This window comes from Pocillopora verrucosa, chromosome 7 (assembly GCF_036669915.1).
Source record: "Pocillopora verrucosa isolate sample1 chromosome 7, ASM3666991v2, whole genome shotgun sequence".
In the NCBI taxonomy this organism is placed as follows: domain Eukaryota; kingdom Metazoa; phylum Cnidaria; class Anthozoa; order Scleractinia; family Pocilloporidae; genus Pocillopora; species Pocillopora verrucosa.
The window spans coordinates 17,666,309-17,691,049 of NC_089318.1; the positions used below are offsets into that span (position 1 = coordinate 17,666,309).

A 24,741-nucleotide genomic window follows, 5' to 3' on the forward strand; every position below is an offset into this window, starting at 1 on the left:
GAGTGAAAGGGTTAAATAGCAGTATTACATGCGTCAAAGAAGTTTTGTTTACGTGGCGTTCATTTTTGACACGCGACCTCCAAATGTAAGGCCTGGCACCAAAAATGCGGGGCGTAGGAGTCGTAAGACAGACGCAAAGACTGTTTGCACCAGATACATATGGGTACATATGTGCTTGTATTTTACTTGTTTGACTCAACTAACATGTCGTACGCAACAACTGACAAATATTGTAAAAAGAAAATTTCATAGGTGCCCACACCTCCTCAGCGCAGCGTTTTTTATAACCTTCGATCAGGCGTTTTTTTTGTTTTCAGTCCACAACCGCAAGCCTTTCGCACTCGAAAACCGCCTGATCGCAAGTTACGCTTTTTAAACCGCCTATTCTTCAAGAAACTACTTTCCTGATTTTTCTATTTCCTATTTTCATGATACTAATTTCTATAATTCCGATAACATTTTGAACAACGTGAGTCTGTCAGTCTATATAAGAATTCGCTGCAAAAGAATTTGCTTAATGCTTAGTTAAGAGCGTGGCTATTGTTCACTTTATGTCACCTTGAGATTTACTTTACGCATCCAACCGTTTGATTGACAGCAGCTGAAATCTGTCAAGGGAATCATGTATTCTCAAAGCTTTATCTGCTGACCAATCACAACCAACTAGTTCAAGATATGCAAATTATTATGCCGCCCGCTGATTAAATGGGCACTGCAGGTACATGTCGCGAAAGACAATAGCATTCTGGGCGATGTGATAACGTCAACAGCTTATTCGAGGAACTAGGCTCTAACAACAAAGAGATTATTCACTCAGAGCAGGAGTAAAGTGCTCCTGCCCACGGTAAATGTTACTTATTTATTTTGAAAACAACGGTCATCATTCCATAATATGTAGGAGCCCAGCGGCCTAAGAAGTGCGATGTGACATTAGCACCCTCTTCACTTTCCTTTTCTAAAATACTTTGGAGAATTGGAATGCTTCTCCTGCCACAAGCCTTTGCTATTGGGTTGTCTTCAAGAATTCTGTCCAGCCACGGTGAACATTGTCTGGCCATCCAAGAGCGAACCTCATCCACGTGACCTGAGATGAAATGTTTTGACCAAGTTATGAAGAACAATATACATTCAAAATGAAAGTTTTTCTTTAGTCAGTATTGCCCACAAAGGTCTGGACCTAGTTGTTCAAAAGCTGAATAACGGTATCCAACGGATAAATCGTTATCTTGCGAAGAAACGTGAACGAAACCTACTGTTTTCACCGCCAATTAAAGATTCATTCCGCGTTTAGCGTTATCCATAAGAAAAGAACCTACAAAAATTCTGGTAAGTGAGGATTTAAAAATGAGAAGATCTACACAGGTAGGGGTTCTGAGAGGCCAGCAGCACATACCCCCAAAAAATGACCCAAGTACCCCACCACCCACCTCCCTCTTGTCTTGAAATGTTCCTCTTGACACTCTTAAGATAGAAATCCCATGCATTTCAAACATAAAAAGGTCTCCAGGTATAAATTTTGGTACAAATATGTACTAATACTATGTTCCTAAAGTGCAGTCTTCATACTGGTTAACCTGCTGTCAAATCCCCACCCAGAATACTCTTCTCATTCAACAGGGCTGGAATGTTGGACTTCAATTCTATGCTCTTTACTGTAGGAAAACAATAGCCATAAAGTTACAATCAGAGCCACTGAGGGCTGCAAATAGTTCTACTGACTGCTGCTTATGGATGTTAGCTCTGTATCAATGAGTGTCATCATTCATCTCTCATCTCTACCTGTATCTTTTAGCACATCATCACCATATGGTATGCCTCTAGCCCACATCTCCCACATCCTGTCGAATTCCACTGCAATTTCTGATGGTTTCAAGTTGGATCTAGGGTCTAAGGAAGAAATTTTCAAAAACAATTATAGAACATTATACTGTTAACCCTTTCACTCCCAAGATCTCATTAGCAATTCTCCTTACTATCTGCCATACAATTCTCATAATGTTGTTTGGAGAATTTGGTATTGGATCAATTGATAATTACCTAGTAATTGATATTTTCCTTTATTCTCAATACTAGTCTGCTTTAATGTTGTTTCAAAATTGTAAGGAGAAATTCAGTCTTAGTCACTCATGGGAGTTAAAGGGTTAATAACCCTTTACCTCCCAAGATCTCATTAGTAATTCTTCTTACTGTCTGCCAAATGATTCTCATTATGTTAGTTTGGAGAATTTGGTATTGGATCAATTAGTAATCCCACAACTGATATTTTTCTTTATTCTCATCACTTGTCTGAATGATATTGCATAGATGTAGTAAGAAGAAAGGAGAAATTCTGTCTTGGTCACTCACAGGAGTTAAAGGGTTAAAACAAGGCAACTCAATCAATTCCCATTTGCAAATTTCAGGTACAAATAATAGTCAGTTATTAATGTTAGCTTGTGCTAGTTATTTTCCTCATGAAAATATATTTCACCATCAAAGGAGAAGAAGGATTTTCATTATGGAACCATTACCACAAGAACTTTTAGGTATCAAAACAAAATGAATTTTACATGGGATTATGGATTTAACAATGCTTAGTAGAAGATGGGTCTATCCTTAATTGTCAAATTTTCAACTCAGGATATTGATATTAGTGTTCTGATTGGTTCATTCACCTCCGGGCATCAAGCAAGCAGACCCTCATTAGTGCTGCAGGATGAAAATTTCTCCACCTACAGGAAGATAGGAGATGAGTTGGGAGAGGTTTTACAGATGTCTGGCACTAATGGTAGCACCCTTAAAAACATCTTGCTGGCTAGAGTATCTCAAGGCCTCATATTTTCCTGTAGGCACAGAAATGCTTGTGCTGAAGTGCTAGTTCTGAGGGTCTTCTCTCAGGCTACCATTTTGACTGAATTGTATCAATTGTATTGTTTGATAAAAATGTAAAGGAACATGTCTCAATACATACTTCTTGGCATGCAGGGAATCTAATCACGACTACATTGACTGAAAAATTCAAAGTAACGGTGGCACAAACAGATTGTGTGGGGTCTTGTGCAAGCATCTTGTTACTTTATCGCAGTATGTCGTTTTATTTTATCACCTTTCCGTGACAAAAAGGGGATCAAATGCAACCTTGCGCTGGAACCCTTAGCTATGCTGTTGGAGAGTTCTGTCTGTCACGCAATATCATACTCTCGAACAAGGTCATCGGGGTGTATGACAAAAAGAACACATAATCATGAAATGATTAGTATATAAATACCTGGCAAATACAGTGGAATATTGCAAGTTGTCTCATGCGTGTGAGCTAGATCTCCGCTCATTACTAAAGCTACCCGCTGCTCAAGACCTGAAACAAATTCGTGGAAAGCCTTCCCAATTACATCCAGTCCTTCAGTATTTCTCGCAGTAGCCACAATCACGTACTTCACCTTATCCGAGTCAGTCTTACTGTTAATAAACCATAGAGGCACAACCTCAGCCCACCTTATCGGTGCCTCCATCATAGAAAACGTTATGACACCATCTGCTTTAATCCCTCTCTGCTGAACAAACTCTAGAAGCTGAGCAGCGAGTTGAGAATCTAACGGAACATTCAGCTCGACTTCTCGCCACTCGTCATTCCACAGAGCATTTCCTTGCGCAACAGAGGCCAAGTAGATACCAAGCGAGCCAGATGACAGGGATAACCCATGTGGGGTAACAAGAATAACGACATCAGGGTTCATCTTAGCCAACAAGTCAGCTGCCCGCTCACAAGAAGAGTACAATGCAGAGCACTGTTTGATGAGCCCTGTAGGCATTGTGGAATTCCTTTTACGGCATGCAACGCTTTCCGAGTGAGGATCACCATCAAATATCATTGTTCCATGAGGCAGAACAGCTGCTCCGACCAAAACCATGTTGAGAATTTCCTTTACCTTAGAAAGTGAACCTTAATGGAGTTTTTCCGCTACTAACTGGATTATTGTTGTGTATGACACACGAATTATCCCACCTTACAACCACTGCAGCAGAGTAGGAAAATGATCAATGAAATAAAGGGAAAATGAAAGACGCCAGAGCCTTTTCCAGGCGCTCAGTTAGTAAAACGAAGCGTGAAAGAAAATTAAGTTACGGATGAGCGAAAAAACAGGGAAGACTTGTGTTGGGGTGTGCAATGAACACGACTCGACCCAAGCCTCCATCGCTTTTGCACTCCTCTGCTATAAACACACTTTTTGCCTTTTCGCTCCGTTCGACAAACTGAACATCTGAAACAGGCTAAATACGCCACCAAAAGTAGACGTTTAAAACGTGAAACCAAGGAGAGACCCTAGAAACGAAGGAGCTTGAAATTACAAGGCTTCACGGGGAACCCAACTTCTCAACTTTGAACAGCTACTTCACGCTACCTCTACTTGGCATTCGTAACTCAGATCATCGAAACTGCTTTAGAGTTTCAAGAAAACCAGATGGTAAAAGTACGCATAGTAGATGCTCGCACTCGTGATAACAAAGTTACCGTGCCATCGAGGAAGGAGTCTTAGTTTTATGTGTGAGAAGAATTGGCGAACCCTTGATAACTAACCTTTTTACCACAACTGCAACATGATTTGTGATTCCCAGCGATGCAGACTCTCCTTCTTATGAGCACCGAGCTTAAGTACTGCAGGATGGACAAGTCTACCTCTATCGCTTACACCAGCAGCACATATATGCATACACATCGTGCATTTCATTCGTACACAATCATATTTCGAGCAAGCTTTCAACTCCTGGAAGTTTCGTGATTGAAACAGATTACTGGTTAATCTGATGCAAAACTAAAGCGTTCGCAAACGAATCATCCTCATTATTTTCCCGCGTTTGAGGACGCTCTTCATTTATGACGGTTTTGGTTATGATTACTTGTGACAATCGATCAAGGAGCTTCCTATTGCAAGAGAAACCAGGGTACCTTGTACCTTCAAATTAGCTGAACTACGTGCAGTCCCTCTCCTCCAGGAAAGCCGTCGCGCGAGAGTAAAAAAATAGCAGGTGGTTAACGGGCCGCACAGAACTTTGAGAATAACGCGCAGACTCAGAGTTCCGCGAGGCGGCTATCACCAGTTTCTTGTGTGTGTTTTACTAATATTTTTTAACTCGCCCAACGAACTTAGCCGAAACGGAGGGTCTGCTCGTAGTCTACACACAATCCCAAAAACCACGTCGTCAAAATCGTTTCAAAACCGTTATTTTATTGCTATTGCCGCATAAATTAAATACTCCTATTATATATAATTTGTTTGCACTAATCAAAGGCATAAAAAATGGACAGTAACAAGCGAGAAAATTAGGAGAAAAGCTTAGAAAGCATGAGTATGGATAAAAAGTGAAAATATTTCCCTAGAAGAAAATACTCAAGCTCATCGACATTTCACGCGGACAACACACGGAAACAGTTTGACGATCTCGGGGAATTCATTTCATTTCTTTACTGAAGCTTTGAGATAAGTTTTCAGTTAAGAAGGAGAAAGAGAGAGAAAAACAACAACAATAACAACAACATAACATATGTGAGAATGTCCGGCATCAAGTTCCTGAAGTTACATGCGACTGACGAATCGGTCAAATGAAAAACATAAATAAAGTTAAGACAACAAAAATAAATAGGATCTTGATCATAGTCCCCGTTTGTTAACTGAAGGTCCTCTCGAGTTCTTTAAGCGTCATTATAACAAATTTCTCATTGGTGCACACCCAAAGAAGAGGAAAGAAGATTTCGTCTGTTCTACGACCACGATTAAAAGAAAATGATTTGCAATCTGTCACACATTTTAAAATAACAAGATTTACTTGCAATTTAGCGAGAAAACGAGTTCAAGCAAAGAATGAAGTCCACTCTTATCACTGCTTTCTTAGGAATCAAGTAAACTGTCTCAAGTCTTCAGAAGGATAGCACAAAATGCCGATGAGCTCAATGGTTTGGATGAGAGAGTAATAAGAGAGTATAATACAAATTCAACACCACAGCAAGCATACCGCGTCAAAATTTATACAAAAGTTTCCTATTGTGTTACACAGCCGTGCTTCCACTGCCTAGAAAATGAAAGGGAAAAGAAAAGAAATGACATGATATTGGTTATGTGCAGCTACAACATAGCAAGGTGCCAAAAGAGTTTAGATATCTAGATTAGTAAATTTGTATTTACAATAATTCAGTGGTGTTTTTATAACTACCAAGAAAGAAAAATATAGCCACACCGTCAAGGTAAAAATCATAAAGACGCATTTTACAGATTTTACTTCACTTACCAGATTTGGAATTCCTAGTGATGGGCCCCCATAACCGTACGGTTCCGTCGTCACTGGCTGAAGCCAACATATAGATATCCCTGGGGTTCCAACTGACACAATTTACTGTTCGCGTGTGTCCACTAAGTACTGCAACTGGTTTTTCACGTTTGAAATGCCAAATGTACACCTTGTGATCTGTGACAAGCATACGATATTTGTTACTGGATATTTGCGGCAATGTCTCATAGGTTAAAATGATTATGTAAGAGTCAGGACTAAGTTTACGATAGGTCGTAGTATTTTTGAATGCTAAACGCCAACATAAACTTCAAGGAGTTAGTGAAAAGCACTAAGACCTCTTGGAAACTTTGCCTCATCAGCTGCAATCGCAGGAAAACCAAGTAATCAAAATGTAATGGGTAGACCTATAACACCGACTCTTAAGCTGTTTGAGATCATCGTGTTATTTTTCTTGATAGAGACGAAAGTCTATTCGCAAATTTGTTCTGGCCATTTACATCGAAGACGACGAAACGCTACAGGGTAAAATCAAGCTTCGTGGGTCACTCAGTCCGATTACACACTTTTATTCCTCAGATAGCCAAGGGTTTTCTAATCTAGACACACAATTTTTTAAAATGACATTCAGCAAAGGCCATCCATATCCCTTCTGACACTCACTGAAAATTACCCGGTTACCTTTATGCAGTGTACCTACAACTACATCTCGTAATGCATGTTTATTGTAAATTTTGACATTGATTCCTAGCTAGCAATTAACTGATCACCATCACTTACAGTCAGCCTCACCTTCACTGCCACTGGCGAGAAAATCTTGATTCGCACCACCGAAACACGAGTATATAGTGAACCTGGCTTGCCTCACACCTTGGTATTTTCTGACTAGAACTCGATCTCTAATATCCCATAAATGAAGTCCCTGCAAGGATGGTGAAACACAACATAAAATTTAAGGTAAATTTTCAAAACACCCGAACCATAAAATTTTTCCCTGAAGAAGGCACACAGCGGATATCCATACCTGTGAAGCTACGTTTAAAAGTGCCCGTCGATCATCATCAGATACCGAAAATGACATAATTGGACGATCTTCTTGTACTCTGAGAATATAAACAAACAAACAAAAAATCGACACAAAGGAAAAAAAAAGTAGCATAGTCACAATATCTTTGATAACTACCATTTTGATGAAATTAACACACAGTGACTGTCAATTGAATGGTTAAAGTGTGAACACACCTTCGACTGTCTATCATAATCACTGTTTGGTGAAGTGGTGCTCACATTTGGTACTGATAACTTTCTTCATACATTTTTAATTACATAGAAACAAGAAATAACTAAATTTATCCTGTGTATGATACAGGCATAACTGCCAAATTGATCCTCAAAGGTCACAGGCAAATGAAGCGATTGGAGAAAGTAGATGCCAACCCCAAATAAAAGTCAAACGTTAATAAGCCTCCCAGAAACCGCTTGGGCAATATCACAAACTGTGCTTGAAAGCCCGGGCCACGTTGTGCGCAAGGAGAATTTTCTTGGAAACCTTGTTCCCTTTGAAGGAGAAACGAAGCCCTCATTCTTTCTCAGGCTTTACTTTTGGCACTTGCTTTCAAAAATGATTCGCTCTGACGATGCGCTAACGCTCGAAACGTCAGCTTTGAAACTCTTTGCGGTGTCCGATTTACATTATCAGTTGATCCACTCAGTTGATAAAAACAAATTATCTTGCTTTTATTTTACTTTGCCCCGCGGGATAACTTCGTCACCCACCACAGAACTTCACAAGTACTTACAAGTTATCCTCGTTTAAATTTTCAAAATTGTAAGTTCTAATTCTGTTGTGGGTATCGGAGGCAAGAACTATTTTTCCATCATTTAGACAGTGCAATCCCATAACTCGAACACCTTCCCAAGATTCCAACACGTTTCCATCAAGGTCCTACAAGAAAGAGGAGGAAATTTCTTCATCTTCTTGCTTTTTACCCTATCTAAAAGTCCTATTTGTTTGCCCATACAAACACCAATAAGCCAAATAACATTGAAAATTGGGATTAGTCCCTGTTGTTCATTTTTTAAGATGTGTCCCTTTGACGAGGACAAAATTTTAGATAATGTATGTTTGAAATAGCTCTTCTACTATGAACAGGTACAAGACAGTCTTGCAATGAAGCAGTAAATCTGTCACAGTTTCAACTGCAGGAAGTAACGATCTGTTCTGTGACTCCATCCAATCCATGCTCATCCAATCCAGATTACCTGAATGGCATTTAAGTTATTTCTCCGAGGGGAAAGAAAAACATTTTGAGTAGAGTGAATGTTTTTCCAGTGAACTAAACACAGTAACCCCCGCCCAGCCAGGCCATGGCCTGGAGCTTACGATCCTGAAATCTGTCCATTGGACAGCCGTATCTTTCTGTAAGCAAGGAAATTATCAACCCCTGCTTGAAGAAAGTCAAAGCTCAAGATTGAAACTCCAACAACTATAGCAGTTTCAACCAAGATTGCTTTGACACTAAGTTGCAAGTTGCCATACAGAAGGGCAAACGACTTACACATTGATAAAACTGTCCTCTTTTGCCACCTGCATAAAATTTCCTTCCATCAGGGTTCCAGCTACAGCAAGTTAGACTATCATCTGCAGCTTGGGTCATTCGACATTTCAGTTCTCCTGTCTGACAGAGTCAGTCGCAAATCACGAACAAATCTTATCACACGTTTCAAAATTATTTTATGCAAATATATTTGTTAATACCTTTGAAGAAATAACCCTAAATTTAGAATTTCTTAAGCCAAACCACAAACTACACATACAACCTGTCTCTTAATTAACATGTACCATTCACATAAAGATTCACCTTCTTTAAACACTTCTCCGTACAAGGTTAAGAAAAGCAAAATTAGCTTTGAAATGATCTCGTCAAAGAGTTGGTGTGGTGCCATTGTGGTGACACTGTCAATCATACAAATGAAAAGAAGAAGTAGAAGAAATGGAGAGCATGAGAAGGTAGAGTGGTTGAGAAGTTCTCACTTCCTATACCCTGCTTTTCATCTTCCTCAAGTCTGCTCATTATCTTCCTTCCATTATTTCGGAACATTGCAAAATTGAGAAAAAGAAATACCTAAACTTTTGCCTTTGGCCAACTTCTTCTTAAATTCACTATTCTAGCCAGTTCCTACCCCTTTTCCTTAGCACATTCTTATCAAGTAGCAAGCACATCAATTTTTTGCAAATAAAACATTTGCCCACAAAGATAAATTAATTGTTAGTCTGTTAACCAATGCCACCAGCCTCACAACTGAAACTGTGGGTGACCAAAGCTTACCTCTGTATTCCAGATCCATAGTTCAGAGCAGTCATCTGGACCACAAGCAATGATATAAGTATCATCAGGACTCCATGCCAATTCTCCAACTCCAAATGAAGGACCTTCAAATGCTCTAAGATTTGTGGGTTCGCCATTCTGAACAACAGAAAAAGAGATATATGATGTTATAACCATCAAAGAGTATTGACTAATATGTAAGTAATAACATCTAACAATTTAAAAAACAATATGAATACTAATGTTAAAATTGAACACTAAGTTGAAAAAAAATTTTTAAAAACCATAACTTAAAGGCTAATTAATTGTTTGTTTCTTCTCCTTCTCTCCCTCAATATTATAAATAATTCAGAGTTAACTTAGAACATTATAGCTTAAACTATAAACATATGAGATATATTACAGGCATCACTAGAAATTTTGATCGATTGCAACACGTTCCAAACCAACATAATTTTGCTGATAATAAACAGTAGGCAAGAATCTAAGGAGAGCTTGTCTCTTTACCGATACATCCCAGATAATGACAGTGCCATCTTTTGATCCAGAAGCAAGTTTTGTTCCATCATGAGAAAACTTAAGAAACCAAACCTGTAGTGACAAGACAGTTTTAATATTAAAAATTTGAAAATCAACTTTCCACCAATTTATATTTCCAAATGCTCTTTATTTCTTCATCATAATGTAAAATGGTTTATAGTAATAACTGTTGTTTTCCAAGAATTTTTAGCCCCAAGAAAAGCTATAACTGCATGCATGTAAAATTACATTAATTTTTTTTTGTGCTTGAGGTCACCAATCAGCTGCTGACACATCACTCCCCTTTGAATGAATGGCAAAGCATCCACCATTCCTGATCCAAGTTAAAGTTCATTTTCTCATCAGTAAACTAAAGGCCTGTGATAGTTACATAATAGACAAAATTATTCAAGCTTGCTTGCAGATATGAAATTTCTCTTTGTAGGTTATATTTCACTTGTTCACTATGCCTATTAATGAGATACCTAGTTTAATACTAAAAGAGTTAGTGCACCCATGTGTCATTCTCTATTGAAAAAGAAACTCAAGGGTGTCTTTTACACATGTAGAAGTCCAGCTAGAAGATACATGTATGAAGTAATGTTACGCTTCTCTCACTGTATTCTTTACAATTGCACAATTTCTCCAGATACATAGACTATGCTTCCACTAAAAAATTTTGGGTTCATGAAACTGTACTAAAAAATATAGCCAAATTACCTCGTCACTGTGTTCTGTTAATATGTATTTTGTTTCACATGGGAGGACATTCCTATGAAGGAAAGGATATTAAGCAATGAAAACTGAGAAAGTTACAATAAACAAAAAACATTGTGAGACTTTATAAGAACCAGATTCAAGATGCATGAGAACACACGAAAACAACTCTTTTCACTATATTCAATGTGCATGTAAATGTGCTTTGAATTTAACAGTTTCAAGTAGAATGTAAAGGATACCATTGGCTTGTTTGTCTATAAAATGTAGTTTACCATTCAAGCAGTTTCAAATAACATTTATTTAACAGGTGTATACAACACAAGGGAATGGTGCTTTTTAGCTTCCCCTGATTGGCTCGTTAGGAGGTGAATAGCAAATACTATTCACCTACTGGCGGCCAAAGAAACAAAATTGCATGTCAAGAGTTTAATTTCTTACCATTTTTCAGTATATTGCTAGGAATACACTTATTTTTGGTTTCTGAGTGGTCTATACTAAATCAGTCTCCTTATCCTTCACTTTGGTGAATACATGAAATTTTTAATTATGCAAAAAAGATAAATGGTGTAAACAGTACTCTAAAAGCAAAGAATGATCTCTTCCACCAAAACTGTAGCTAGCATATTTAAGGAGCTCATCAATCTCTTTCTCACTGGTGGAGAGAGAATGATACCAGAAAAATAAAATAAAAGTTTCCTTGTATTCTTAAAATGTAAGTTTCAAGTCTTGAGTTTTGTCTTGGGAATGGAAAAACTGAAAAGGGTAGCCCACCAAGCATCAGATTAACAAATAGATGTCATGTTCCCCTGCATCTGTTTAGTAACTGATCAAAACTATAAGTGGCACATAAGGTACAGCTGAGTGTGTCTTCATTAAATATTACTGTACAGATCCACAGCAACATGGAGTCTATTTGTTTTATATAATAGTAAGCAAAAGGTTGTTAATATTGAGCTCCTCTGTGCATCTGTCCTCCAATAGATCATTACTAAGAACCAGTCAAAATCTGTGCAAAATTTAGCTTATCAAACAATTTACCATTTATAATTAGCGCGGATGTGCCAAAAGCAAACAGTATCAATTTTAAGTGACTTCAGCTTTTTATGCATTGCCAGTCTCTAAAGGGGTAGATTAAAAACTTGACAATCTGGACAGGGAAATCAACCAGGTGGGGCTTATCAGAAAGAGGGCCTATTAAACTTCAACAAAGGCCAACATTCTTCTAAATTACGACTTAGATTCAGGGAATAGAATGGGAATATTTCTTACTATGTTTAACCACACTCAGGGTAGAGTTTTTTCATGAAGTAAGAGGGTGTCATTTATAACAAATTTGAACTCCTCAATAGGGAGGGAAGGGGCAACTTATCAACAAGGAGCAACGTATTGACAAGGAAGGCTTATCTGAGCATTCATTGTAATTAAGTAATCATGTACTTCATTTGAGACCTACACCTTTCAGCCATACCTTGAACATAGATGATCACTCAGCAGAGAAAATGAATGCAGTCCAAGTTCAAGTTTTGTATTATGATATGGACATTTTTCTTTTTGCAGTTCAACTGCTTGATTTAATAATGTTCTAAGTCTATGTGGTGGAAGCATCACAGATGCTGGTAAAAATGCTGAAGATAAAAATAACACATAACACTATCAGTAAACACAGTGTGAAAAAAGCAGACAGCAGTAAGAAGTATTAAAAGCTGCAGTAGACCAACTATAACTGCAAATATTATTGAAAACCCTGCTACACATAAAGGCTTTCTGGCATTTAACTCCTTAAGCAGAAATTTGTTTTTTTTTCACTTAATGCTACACCTACATGTACTGTACATCAACTGTTCAATCCTTCTTTCCTATCCTAGCTTAACATTTGCCTCACATACTGATATTCAATATCAGTATGGAGATTGCTTCAGACAACACTGATCCTTGCTTTAAACATCAAGGAAATCTCTGTAGCTCAGAATTTTTTCTTAAAACCACACTTTTACTAAATAAAGTCATATTTTTGTACCATTTATACAACATGGTCCAAATGTTTCCTTCCTTTGAATTTTTCAAACCAGTATTATTTTTCATTTTTATAAATCATCAAAGACAAAGATAAAAGTAGTTTGAAAATTCTTGAATAACAAAAAATTTTGAACCACAAGGTATAAATCAGAAGATTTTTAGAAATTTGTATATGTATAATGCATCAAAAACGTGCAATTTTTCTTCATGGTGCTGTCAGTAATGACATATTTTGTAGTTATACTGTAATTTACAATATTCGAAAAGGGCAAGTCTAAAAATAAACCACACGCATATGTTACTTTTTCAATAAGATTTCTAAAATCACAAAAATCAAACAAAGAGATATAAAATTGGAGCCTTGAAAATGACGATGAAAGTCAACATTGCAAATAAAAAAAGAAAAAAATTCTTGGAGGTGCTCGGCAACCAGATACAACATACATTAGTTTGACCATGAAGGAAAAATTGATTATTTCTGACCATTGCGACAAAAGAATTTTAAGAAATGTGGCTAAAGCTGTTCAGCTTGAATTCATAGAGGATCAACTTACATTGAAGCCTATCCATCAGCTTGTGTCTTGAGAGGTATCCTTTTCCATTCCATTCAGCTTTTTTATGAAGTTCCTCCTTTGTTGTATACATTATTAATCTAAAAGAAATCATTTCTAGCTGTAAATTCAGGACTTTTAGGGACTTTTTAGGTCATCAAACTGTCCCAAATGCACAACTAATAGAACTATAGAGATTACAAACTTAACAGGTATAGTGTTTCAAAGTACATGTAAGGTTTTTACAGTTCTAAGAGTGATGCTTATTTCCCTCAAATCACTTTGAATAATGCAAAGTTGGTGTCAATGACTAAATGACAGTAGTTCTGTTTAATAGTAGAAGATTATAGGTATAAGATATCAAGCAGACCTCTTGAGGTTAAAAATAAGTCTCAGAGCAAACGAGTTCAAACTACAGCCATGGTTTAAAGAGTATCTTATTCTTAAGATCAAGAAGGAAACTAATCCAAATGGATCAAAATATGTTTCCAACTGAAATTTCTTTTGAAGCTTAATTATGACATCACCACTGCACTATATGTATATCTGCTTACATGTACAACTCTAAAAGTATATGAAAATCCAGATAGGAATATCAAGGAAAAAGGCTCAAGTTATGTCTAATAAAACCAGTGATAAAATTACCCTCCTTAAGTGTTGTGCTTACTTGGAAAATCCAAGCAGAATTTGACAAGATCAAGTTAAATGGAATTCAGAGAGCCTTTTTTCTTGTATTGCTTCAACAACAGCTCTTACAATTTTCTATTACATCAACAGGATAGTTGAACAAATAACTCTTGCCTTTCTGATTAAAAGACCACATAATTTCCTCTTTCACCCACAGAAATCAATAAGAATAAATATAATTTCCTTTCGCAGAACAAAATTTGTCAGAGCACCCAAAAAATATTAGAAGAAAACTTTATGAATTATTGTTGTACTAATTCAATCATGCATCCTACACAGTGACTTTCTAATATATCAAGGTTAGAGATTAGATAAATGCTAAAATAACACAAACAGCATTAATTTGACCAAAATGAAAGTTGATGTACTTTGATTAAGTCGTTATGAGACTAAACAAGTGATTTATACAATATTTGCTTCCAAAGATGATGAATGGCTGTAGATTACAAAATTATTGGATCGAGATGTTATTTCCCACAAAATCAAAAGACAGCAACTTGAGAAGAAATAACAAGTTTTCAAGAATTTTTTTCTACACCAGGTCACTTTTGAGAAACCCACTGATTGGGAAATTAAATATTAAAATAAAGAATAGAAAATTAACAAGGAACCATATGTTAAAGTTACATTTAAAACTACAAACTCAGGCATCCTGGAAGTCTTCATGTAAATATCATCACCAACTATGCCCTTTGTATTTTGCCTGTCTGATTACCATTTGAAGGTAAACAAGGTGCTGGCAAATGCTTCATTCAAATAACTTTATTCAAATAGCTTGATATCTAACATGGTAAGCCATAAAAAACCAGAGGGAAGCCATATATGTAAATTTATTTCGTGGCTTTGTAGCGAAATAAAACACTTACCCACTTAGCTGATGAACCCTCTCTCTGTTACATTTTAGAGGAGTTAGTTCTGTTCTTAAACAATACACGGCCTCTATACGGTTCTCTTCTTCGAGGAATTCTAAGAACTTCTGCTCCAACAGGCAAAACCTCATTTTCTTTGAAAGAGTACATAACGCACACATTAAAAAAAAGATGCAATATTTAAAGGCAAAACAAATTACACCAGTTCAAAATCTTAACTCCAAATCCTGCCTCTAATACAGGAAAAATGAGGAGAACAAGATTAACTCGAGAACATGAATTAAATTTCATGTAATGACTGCAGGAATTAAAACAAATGAACGCCACGGATATTGAATAGGGCCTTTGGACCTGTCGGATAACTTAGCCAAAACCAAGCATAATAAATACTAACCGAGATGTCTTCTTTGTTCTCAACTAAGGGCCTGAGCTCTTTCAAGATTGCGTCCGCCTTACAAACAGAGAAAAAATCCGGTAAGAAAGATTGAACCTCCCACAAAGACATCTGAACGAAGCATTGTCCACAAAGACAGCTTAGAGCGAAGAAAGGATTCATAATTGAAAGCCAAACACAGCGATCTGAACTAACCCTTTCCCAATCACCGGCCATTACACTCTCACGGAACATAGCCGCTGATGGGTGCTCTAGTCTACAGCCCGATTCCTGCATAAGGACATCGACTGATTTGCTGGGGGATAAAATAAAATAAACATCAATCGTATACGCCACGCAACAGGAAACCAACAACGAAGTTAGGTGCCAATGAAATTGCGTCTTCTACGATTCCATATTTCTAACGCGACTCACTTCAAGCCCAAGCCTTGCAAATGCTGGACTATTAGCCGTACGACATCTTCGTCGCTTCTAGGAACAATTTTCCTTTTAAGATGGCCTTTGCTGTCTCCATTGGCTATACATTCACCATTAGAGGTACTTGTTTCGCCATCACTTCCACTAGAAGTCCGTTTCGATTTGTGCATATCGGACTCGAGGTCCACTGAAAGGCGCGCCCTTTTTTGCGGTGGTGGAGACAGTCCACCTTGCTGTTCGTCGTCAGACGAGGCCAGGGTAGCTGAAGACCACGAGGATAGCCAGTTTTGAACAAATTTCTAGGTGGAAGTAGCGAACAAACGACAGCAAACCTGGACAGCAACACAAAGCTAATCACTCACTACACACTTTCCTTCATATTGTGAACTGACGTCATCGAAGTCAACATTGAGGGGACTGGGTTCTAACAAAACAATTGCCATATTTGGATAATGTCATATTGTCGGTTCGTCAGGTCTCACAAAGAGAGAGGTTACTATAGCAACTGTAAAGTCGACAATCACATGTAAAAAGTATGCTCCCTAAATATATTGAATTTCCTCATGAAATGAGAAAAAAATGTATTCATTACAAAGATATCATGACAGCTACGATAAAACTTACATTTTATACAATATGCGTAGGATAGAGAGGGCGGGCAGAAAAATATTCTACAATATACAACACGGCAGGCAAAAGCAGCATATCTGAAGATTCATAGTACCGGAATACAATCTGCGTCCATCCTAAGCCCATTTCTGGTGTCAAAGAGTCAAAATCATTACTAGTTGTCTTTTCTTTACGCGTAAATTAGACTCCTCGATCACCTTCGTGAAAATGATAATTTTGTCTGATCATCTTAATTTATAATGTAAATTGGATTAAGAAACTCTCTACGGTGGCCAATTTACATTATCAACTCAGCTGATGAAATCAAAATTTTTGGTTTTTATTACTTTTCAACGACGCAGCACCGCAGTTAACCCCTATGTTCATGAAAAAGAGGCTAGTTTCTCGGCTGTCATGAAAGAGAGGCTATTCTTACCCAGATCTCACGCTGATGCCTATGGCCTAATCCAATATGGCTTCCGTAGGCTGCCGCAACATCAGCCGGTTATTTCATCGCATACGGCTTTATAGAAGTTATACCACAAACATTTCTGTAAGTGTAAATTTAGATTACCAGGTAAAGATCATATCACCTTCCTAAAGTTTATCTTTTATCTCCAAAGCGACAGTTTATTCAATGCGGATTTCGGCAAAGTGCAAGTAGGCTACAAAATACAGGTCGGTGGTGTGGTGCCTTAAATTGATTGAAAATTTTCGTGTTTCTTGTGTGTTGTTCTTGTCTTTAAATGACTTAACCTTGTATCTTTAGCGACTAAGATTCAAGCCGCAGGAATCTTGGGTGGAAATAGTCAGCGAACGTGAGTGTAGAATAATTTTACTAACTATGAACCCTAAGTTTGACTTATTTCGCGTGCATGCACTCTCTAAATTAGGATAAACCGAGGCTTGATAATCCGTGTATTAGATATAACTTTGTTATTACAAGGAAACTGCCTCGAGTGAAAAGGCTGTCACTTCAGATCTTAGTATTTTAGCGTGTAAAATATTGTAGAGGTATTTAGTGGTAATACACTATTGTACATAATCAAAGTCCACTCCTACTTCTGCTGAGAGGGACTGGGCTTTGATGCTCACAACCGACACAAATTTTGATCTGTAAGAATTCCATCAATATTGTGCTTTTATCTGTCAAATTGGAGATTTGTTTTCCTTTGGCCTTTTGGAAAATATCATACTTGTCGCCCCCATTTCCGCATATGGCTTTGTCTTGAAGAAAGTGCTGCTCTCTTTTTGTTCCTATTTTTGGAACAAGGTCATAAGTCAACTTATTTTAATGCCCCTGCATTAGCTGCCAAAAGAATAGGCAAATGTTGGTCATGGCCAATTTATTCCTTAAGATTTTTTTATCTCTATATCTTATATCTACAGGCTACTTGGTTGGAAGGAAAATAAATACTTTCATTCATCCTCAAACCTTTGTAAGTGTTGTTAGAAAACTGTTCTTATGTATATGTGCACAGGAAGGTAAAATTTCTTGAAAAATGTTACAATGATTTAAGATTTCAGCCTCTTGAACGAGTTGTACCCTATTTAGCAATAATTGTACCTAACATCTGCATGCATATTTTTCCATACTGTTCTCCATATATTTCCTTAGGTGCTGACTAGGAGAATTTTTTTAACAATGAATAGCTTTTTTAGATGGTGATCATTCCTTTATTCTTGTGGCCTCAGTGTGTGTGATTCAGCAGTGATATTGTAAGGAGAATTTAGATTCCAGTCACTTGTGGGGGTCATTATGTTAGTGAGCACTATTCCTTAGTCTTGTACTAAAAGTTTTTGTTTCATTTGTAGAAAATGGTGTTATTCTACTAGTTACTTTGGTACTCAGGATGTATAAGTAGTTGGCTCCATAGAATTATCAGGCAGGATGTTGAATTGTTTTTATTCTTTTGTTTGGTTAAATTCTTACAGACTCTGAGAACTACATAATAGTGAATACACCACCATTTGCCGAGTCAGTTACGGAGGGAGATGTCAGATGGGATAAAGGTATGTCATAGAAAGTGAGGTGCGATTTGTGATTACATGGCACTGCTTAAAGCCAATCAGATTGCAAGGATCATTCATTTGGTGATTTCAAAATGGATATAAAAAGAATGAGTATTTCATGGATCTCTTTTTTGACAGCTGTTGGAGATACTGTTGCTGAAGATGAGGTTGTTGGAGAAATTGAAACAGACAAGGTAAAGTAATGTGGAAATATGATTATAATGTAAATATGCAATAATATTCTTGTAGTTGTAGAGTGTAACACATAAATCAGCCAAACAAGCATGCCAGTAATTAGCAAGCAATGAACCTACTGTACCTTCAAAAACATACAATAGTGAATAAACAATCAAACAAATGTAACATTTTTCACTGGCATGTGATTTATGTTAAAGAGGGCAGGGTTTTCCAATAGAACACTTTACCAACCACTGCTCGGCTGACTAGACATCACCAGACCTCTTGGAGTGAGTTTCAAGTTTAAATTGTAATGTTAAATCACATTTTCCCTCTGATTTAAGACCAGTATACCAGTAAGTGCCCCTTCAGCTGGAACAATTGCAGAGTTCTTTGTCAATGATGGTGATAAAGTGGAGAAAGGTCAACAGCTGTTTAAACTTGCTCTTACAGGTATAAGTTCTACTCTTAAATGTCCTCATCTTACAATCCATTGTATGAGTGCTGTTTGTAGTCAATTTGCTTGAGAACCTAAACATGTTGGCTAGCCCATTTTTTTAGAGGAGATGTTGTCCTCCAAGACCAAGAGTATTAGTAGCATCAGAATGTCATGATTAACCACACTGTTTTGGAGTTAACTTTTTTACAAGTAAATTTACTTGAAATCTATTTCCAGGGGATGCCCCTCCAAAGGAGACAACAACAGAAAGTAAGGCTGCGGCTGAGAGTCCAGCACCAGCAAAGGAGATTCCAAGGGAGGAACCATCTGCACCAGCTTTTAAGATCCCTACCACTCCTCCCCCAGGTACAAACACTGTCGGCTTCCTTTGAAAGAAGTGACTATATAACTCATCAAAATTGTAATACATTTTCTAGCTTACCAGCAGGTAAAGAGAGTAGACCAAGTAATCAAGTATTGGGTAAAGTCTTGATATGACACTCCATTCTTGAGAACAATTGGCAAGAAATGTGTAGCAACTGCTGTAAAAGGGAAATAATTATTGCTAGGTAGATCTAGCAAGTTGAAAGTTCAAAAGGACATCTCATGTCAGTGAGCAGGGTTCGATCAGATGAGAGGCTTATTTCCTCAATGAATAATGTTGAAATTGAAAGATTAGGTGTGCAACCACATAAAGTTAAATATTAGGCAGCTTGTTGTATCACCCAGGGTAACCTTCTGACTAAAATGTTTGATTTCTTCTTGGCTAACCGCACACTGAAAACAAATTGCTTTTGTTCATCTGAGAGCTCTGTGGCTGAATGCTTCCAGTAAAGAGTAGGTTATAGACTAATTGTCAAACTGCAATTTTATTGTTATTTTGCAATTTCAGCTCCTGCAGTACCAACCCAACCAATAGCAGAAATCAAACCTGGCCCCCCTACCCCTGCCTCTCCCCCACAGCCAACAGATGCTCTTCCAGCTGACATTCTACCCAAAGGAGCCCGCTCTCAACATAAGGTATCATAGTTAAACTTTGAACTTGTATTGGGTGCCTCCTTATAAGCTAGTATCCTATTTTTTTTTTTTTTTTTCTTTTGGTACCAAAAATTTGAACTTTATGAGAAAGCGAAACCCCAACACATCCCTTTCAGTGCCTGGTCGTCAGATTTAACCATTAAACCCCTAAGAGTGATTAGCATTTTATTTATCCTTGCAATATCACCCTGAATTAAGCAATAAGGTCACAAGAATAAGGGAAATGATCACTTATTAAAGAAGCTTTTGATTGTCTTAACAAATTACTTAATATGCATACTGATGTTAGGGTGTAAAGGGTTTTAAGACTTTTTTGGATTTGAAGCTTGTATCTCAAGGGAATGTTGAAGGAGAGGGGAATAGGAGTGCTTATAGAGTAATTAAACAGAGTTTTTCACAAATTTGTTTGCATGTAGGCAAGGATGACAAGAATGCGTCAGAGGATTGCTCAGAGACTGAAAGATTCACAGAACACTTATGCCATGTTAACAACATTTAATGAAGTCGATATGAGGTTGGTAGGCATATTTTCTATGGCTGCTGCAGTACCAAATAAATGTCATCAATTGATAATTGGTCTTTATCTTTTTTCCCCCGTACTGCAATATCACTAAACAGCAACTTAACAGGCTAATTATATTCCCATCTTTGACTTACAGTGTTGTCATTAATAACTTTTCACTTTTCATGTAGTTTAGAAACAATGCATCATATTTGTTTTCATTCTTTTACTTGTTTGTTCTTTCCTTCCCTCCAGTCATGTCTCTGAGATGCGGAAAAAGCACAAAGATGCATTTTTTAAGAAGCATGGTGTCAAACTGGGATTCATGTCTGCCTTTATCAAAGCATCCGCTCATGCCTTGCAGAGTGAGCCAACAGTGAATGCTGGTCAGTTGGTTATCTGATTCTCCTGTCTACCTTCTTGTTTATTCAGTTTATCGTGTATTGTAAACAGTAATCTCACGAGTGCACATTGAATATGAGATGATAGACAGCCAAGGAGGCCCATAGGGCTGTGTTGGATATTTATCCTCTTATATCCAACAAGGGTATATACATTTTCCTAACTTTACCTTATTTTATAAGAACTAACAGCATGTTACAATGTACAAAAACACTTCCAGTTTAACCTGTCTTTATGCGTGCAGATGGTTTAGTGGCTCATAACCCATGATAGCTAAGCCAATGAAAACTCTTGAATTGCATTATCCAATGATCCAATTTTTGATAGAAGGAAGTATAGCATGAGCCAGAATTGGACTAGGATTCTGACAGCTCTGTAAGCAATTTTTACTGATATTTTCACTTAGAAATTATTACTGGAACAGTTTAACCCCTTAACTCCAATGAGTGACCAAGACAGAATTTTTCCTTGATAATTGTCAATACAATATCAAGCAGACAAGTGACAAGAACAAAGAAAAGTAACAATAAGAGGATTATTAGTTGATCCAATACCAATTCCTCTAAACAAACATCATAAGAATTGTATGACAGACAGTAAGGAGAATTACTAATGAGATCTCTATTGTGAGATGTTATGAGATCTTGTGAGTTAAAGGGTTAACTGATGAGAAGGATAGTGAGAACTTTGCATGCTGGGTAATCATGGTCTTCTCTTCATTTTTCTTGTAGTGATTGAAAACAACGAGATTGTATACAGAGATTATGTGGACATAAGTGTTGCAGTGGCCACGCCTAAGGTCTGTATAACTTCTGGAAAAGGCGTTTTATTTTACCTTGCATTGTGTTTAACTTGAAACAAAAGCGCTATAGCAGGCTGCATGTGTTAATTCATCAAATTTGATTGATTGAAATTCAAGCAAAATTACTGAAGGGGAAGAGACTTGGGAAACTTGAAAGCAGCGATGCTTTTATTTTACTCTCTTACAGGGACTTGTTGTGCCAGTAATTAGAAACGTAGAAGAAATGAACTACGCCGACATCGAAAAAGCGATCAATGCAATGGGAGAGAAGGTACATATATGTGTTATTCTTAGAAGCACCTACTTATCACGTCCCTTTCTACTGGAACGTTAGGCCACGTTCGGTACCAGTCACGGAATCCTGAGCGGTGTTTCTTCCTGTACATCACCCCTTCCTTCCTTCCTTCCTTCCATCCTACCTTCTTTTCATGCTTTTTCTTTCTCAAACAGGTATTGTGAGCACATAATTATGAAAGCAATGGCTCGCTCAACCAATGCTGACCTGTTCGGTTTCTTGAGGCTTGTGTCCATCTCTTCGCGCACTTAATTTTAATGAACCGTGTGTATTAATCAGTTCCGGTTTCCCCTCCACTATTGACATCGTATTTTTCTAACAAGCCAAAGCTTTTACAATGCGTTTAAGAATCACGAAACCATCATTTGAGAAGCAGTTCATTCCGTCTCCGAAAATCAGAGGCTCTGACATGCTATTTTTCAATAAACTTGAGGTCCGAATCAAAAGAACATAGCTGCATCCCTTTATTTTTTGTCTCCAGGCACGAGCAAACGAACTGGCAATCGAAGACATGGACGGAGGAACATTCACCATCTCTAATGGCGGAGTATTTGGTTCCATGATGGGCACACCCATTATTAACCCGCCCCAGTCTGCCATCCTGGGCATGCACGCCATTGTTGACAGACCGGTGGCTATAAATGGAAAGGTTAGTGGCTTGGTAATCAATCTGTAATGAAAACTGATCAGATTTATCAGCTTACATTCTGTTAACTTTTTTCGCCAACGGAAGTTCAGCGTTTCTTTAGAAATTATCGGCCACCACATTGAAAAGGAGCCTCTATCTTTCAAATAAACCCTCAGGAAAAAGACAAGTTAGCCTGTATCCTTCTATTTATTGAGCGCCCCAGGAATTGGAAGGGGGGGTCACTTGGATACGAAAAAAAGATTATAGAAAAATATCATTTATTTGTTTTACAGCTCTCTCTCTCTCTTGAAGTGAAGAGAAAGATATGTGGTAACGGTAACTTATAGACGTACCACGTATGCCGCTTGTGGGTTGTAGGCTCTTATTTGGGGTACTCTGCCCAGAATGCGATTAAACCTTACACTCCCACGAGTAACCCAAGGAGATATTCTCTTTACGGTATCACTAGAGGGAAAGTTATTAGAAACGCATGGCAGAAAGTGTGGAGAATTGACCTTTGGGTTGTATTTCAGGTTGAGATTCGTCCCATGATGTACTTAGCCCTCACTTATGACCATCGTTTGATAGACGGCAGAGAAGCAGTAACATTCCTTAGGAAGATCAAAGCTTCGGTAGAAGATCCTCACACGTTAATCTTGGACTTGTGATCTCCTGGCTGATCATGCTGGGAAATTTATAGTGGACAGGACACTTATCAGTTTTAGTCGATGTCAAGTTTATGGCTAGCCTTGGTCAGAGAAATGTTTATGAATGTCGGTATTGTCACCTGTACTCGATGTGAAAGAAAAGAGTCAGTTATTAATGGGGTTTTTAAATTGATATTCATTATTCAGTGCGACTGTTCTATAAAGTCAAACTCACCTGTTTAGGACTTATTGTCACGAAAAATACATCCGTGTTTTTTTTAAGTTTTCATTGCAGCCATTACATTTGTCTCGTGGCGCAACGCGCTCTCTCCCCCAGGTGGGGAAGAGAGCGCATTTCGTGACGAGACCAAAAAATGGCTGCATAGGAGTGATATTCTTACCAAGTGGTGAAAAGTTTGCCATTTGCCAGTGAAGAGTAACGTTTGCCGAATTGTTTCTTGAAGTTGTTCATCTGTCATGTTTTAGTGATATCAAATAAAAAAATCCACCTAAAAAATTTAAAACTTGGGGTTAAGTCCTGTTTAACTATAATTTAATTATCAACGCAGGTCTTGATATTAACCGGGTTCTTTTTTCGCGTTTTTATGGACCGAGACGAAGTCGACGTCCATTTCTCCACCTTAAGATAACACATAATTTTCTATAATTTATTATACTGAAACCGTAGCTTGGAAGTATGCTCTCCTGCTTAAGTGCTGGGGCACGAGCAGTGAAGTTCGCTAGATTCGAGCTGGCAAGCGAAATAAGAGTGCGAGAGATCTGTGGGGTAGGGTAAGGTGGATAAATTATGCTGGCATGTGACAGAAAACGGAAACAAGTCATTGCTTAATAAAATCTAGTGGCATTTCGGGTTCTCAGCCTAAACATTTGTTGTAAGGAACTCTAATTTCATGTTTCGCCAATCGAATCATTTGCAACAGATATCAAACTTTCGCCACGCTGAGGCATGTTTTCCGTTTATATCCCGTTACAAAATGTCTTAGTCTTTGATCTAAACTAAGGGAAGATTCCTTTGAAATGCTCCCAGAATTTCTTCTGCTCCAGCTCCACACTAAATAATTAAAATATTATAATCCTAGACAATTATCTAACCAATTGTAATTATTTTTCGTTGAACTCTTCCATTACTTGTGGGTAGAAAAACTGTCATCCTCCATGGAAGAGATCAGCTGGTCTGCGCTTTCTTTTGTGTTGGTGAAGCAAAGTGTTATTCGTTCAACATAGCCTCGTATCCTGACTGCAAAAAAACAATATCTGTGTGATCTGTGGGACACTGACAAGTACCAAGAAACTAAAAGTTTCATCATTACAGTCCGCTGGTCAGAGGTCTTTTGCCAGATTTCTCTCTTTTTTTTTTTTTTTTTTTCTTTCTTTCTTTTTTCTTTTTTCTAGTTTCTATTTTTTC

At 37.6% G+C, this 24,741-nt stretch overlaps 3 protein-coding genes across 3 annotated transcripts; 1 reads left to right on the forward strand and 2 right to left on the reverse strand.

The window, feature by feature from the left end:
- Positions 1–301: 301 nt before the first annotated feature.
- LOC131784792 (uncharacterized) lies at positions 302–3,930 on the reverse strand. The gene is made up of 3 exons (XM_059101619.2): positions 3,248–3,930; positions 1,780–1,887; positions 302–1,084 (listed from the first exon to the last, which is right to left on the reverse strand). The coding sequence occupies exons 1-3, from the start codon at positions 3,885–3,887 to the stop codon at positions 852–854; spliced, it is 981 nt and encodes a 326-aa protein (XP_058957602.2). The 5' UTR covers positions 3,888–3,930; the 3' UTR covers positions 302–851.
- A 1,254-nt stretch (positions 3,931–5,184) lies between these two features.
- Positions 5,185–16,150, reverse strand: LOC131784786 (WD repeat-containing protein 26-like). The gene is made up of 15 exons (XM_059101613.2): positions 15,761–16,150; positions 15,542–15,641; positions 15,347–15,403; positions 14,950–15,086; positions 13,400–13,497; positions 12,298–12,454; positions 10,830–10,881; positions 10,098–10,181; positions 9,591–9,728; positions 8,820–8,939; positions 8,061–8,206; positions 7,286–7,364; positions 7,054–7,183; positions 6,262–6,438; positions 5,185–6,045 (listed from the first exon to the last, which is right to left on the reverse strand). Exons 1-15 carry the CDS (start codon positions 15,931–15,933, stop codon positions 6,023–6,025), a joined length of 1,671 nt encoding a protein of 556 aa, XP_058957596.1. The 5' UTR covers positions 15,934–16,150; the 3' UTR covers positions 5,185–6,022.
- A 666-nt stretch (positions 16,151–16,816) lies between these two features.
- On the forward strand, positions 16,817–24,135 carry LOC131784789 (dihydrolipoyllysine-residue succinyltransferase component of 2-oxoglutarate dehydrogenase complex, mitochondrial-like). Its single transcript, XM_059101617.2, has 15 exons — positions 16,817–16,925; positions 16,996–17,050; positions 17,142–17,190; positions 17,762–17,811; positions 18,308–18,385; positions 18,524–18,579; positions 18,907–19,015; positions 19,239–19,367; positions 19,894–20,021; positions 20,456–20,553; positions 20,797–20,927; positions 21,675–21,742; positions 21,933–22,016; positions 22,522–22,689; positions 23,202–24,135. Exons 1-15 carry the CDS (start codon positions 16,845–16,847, stop codon positions 23,334–23,336), a joined length of 1,419 nt encoding a protein of 472 aa, XP_058957600.2. The 5' UTR covers positions 16,817–16,844; the 3' UTR covers positions 23,337–24,135.
- The last annotated feature ends 606 nt before the right edge of the window (positions 24,136–24,741 follow it).

Coding starts and splice junctions, on each gene's coding strand:
- LOC131784792 (XM_059101619.2), bottom strand. CDS start 3,887: ATGGTTTTGGTCGGAGCAGCTGTTCTGCCTCATGGAACAATGATATTT. Junction 1,888..3,247: donor TATTCCACTGTATTTGCCAG/GTATTTATATAC, acceptor TTTCTTCCTTAG/ACCCTAGATCCAACTTGAAA. Junction 1,085..1,779: donor TGATGTGCTAAAAGATACAG/GTAGAGATGAGA, acceptor ATTTCATCTCAG/GTCACGTGGATGAGGTTCGC.
- LOC131784786 (XM_059101613.2), bottom strand. CDS start 15,933: ATGCACAAATCGAAACGGACTTCTAGTGGAAGTGATGGCGAAACAAGT. Junction 15,404..15,541: donor TGGCCGGTGATTGGGAAAGG/GTTAGTTCAGAT, acceptor TCTGTTTGTAAG/GCGGACGCAATCTTGAAAGA. Junction 7,365..8,060: donor AATTTAAACGAGGATAACTT/GTAAGTACTTGT, acceptor TTATATTCTCAG/AGTACAAGAAGATCGTCCAA.
- LOC131784789 (XM_059101617.2), top strand. CDS start 16,845: ATGGCTTCCGTAGGCTGCCGCAACATCAGCCGGTTATTTCATCGCATA. Junction 16,926..16,995: donor GTTATACCACAAACATTTCT/GTAAGTGTAAAT, acceptor TTATCTCCAAAG/CGACAGTTTATTCAATGCGG. Junction 17,191..17,761: donor GGTGGAAATAGTCAGCGAAC/GTGAGTGTAGAA, acceptor TTATATCTACAG/GCTACTTGGTTGGAAGGAAA.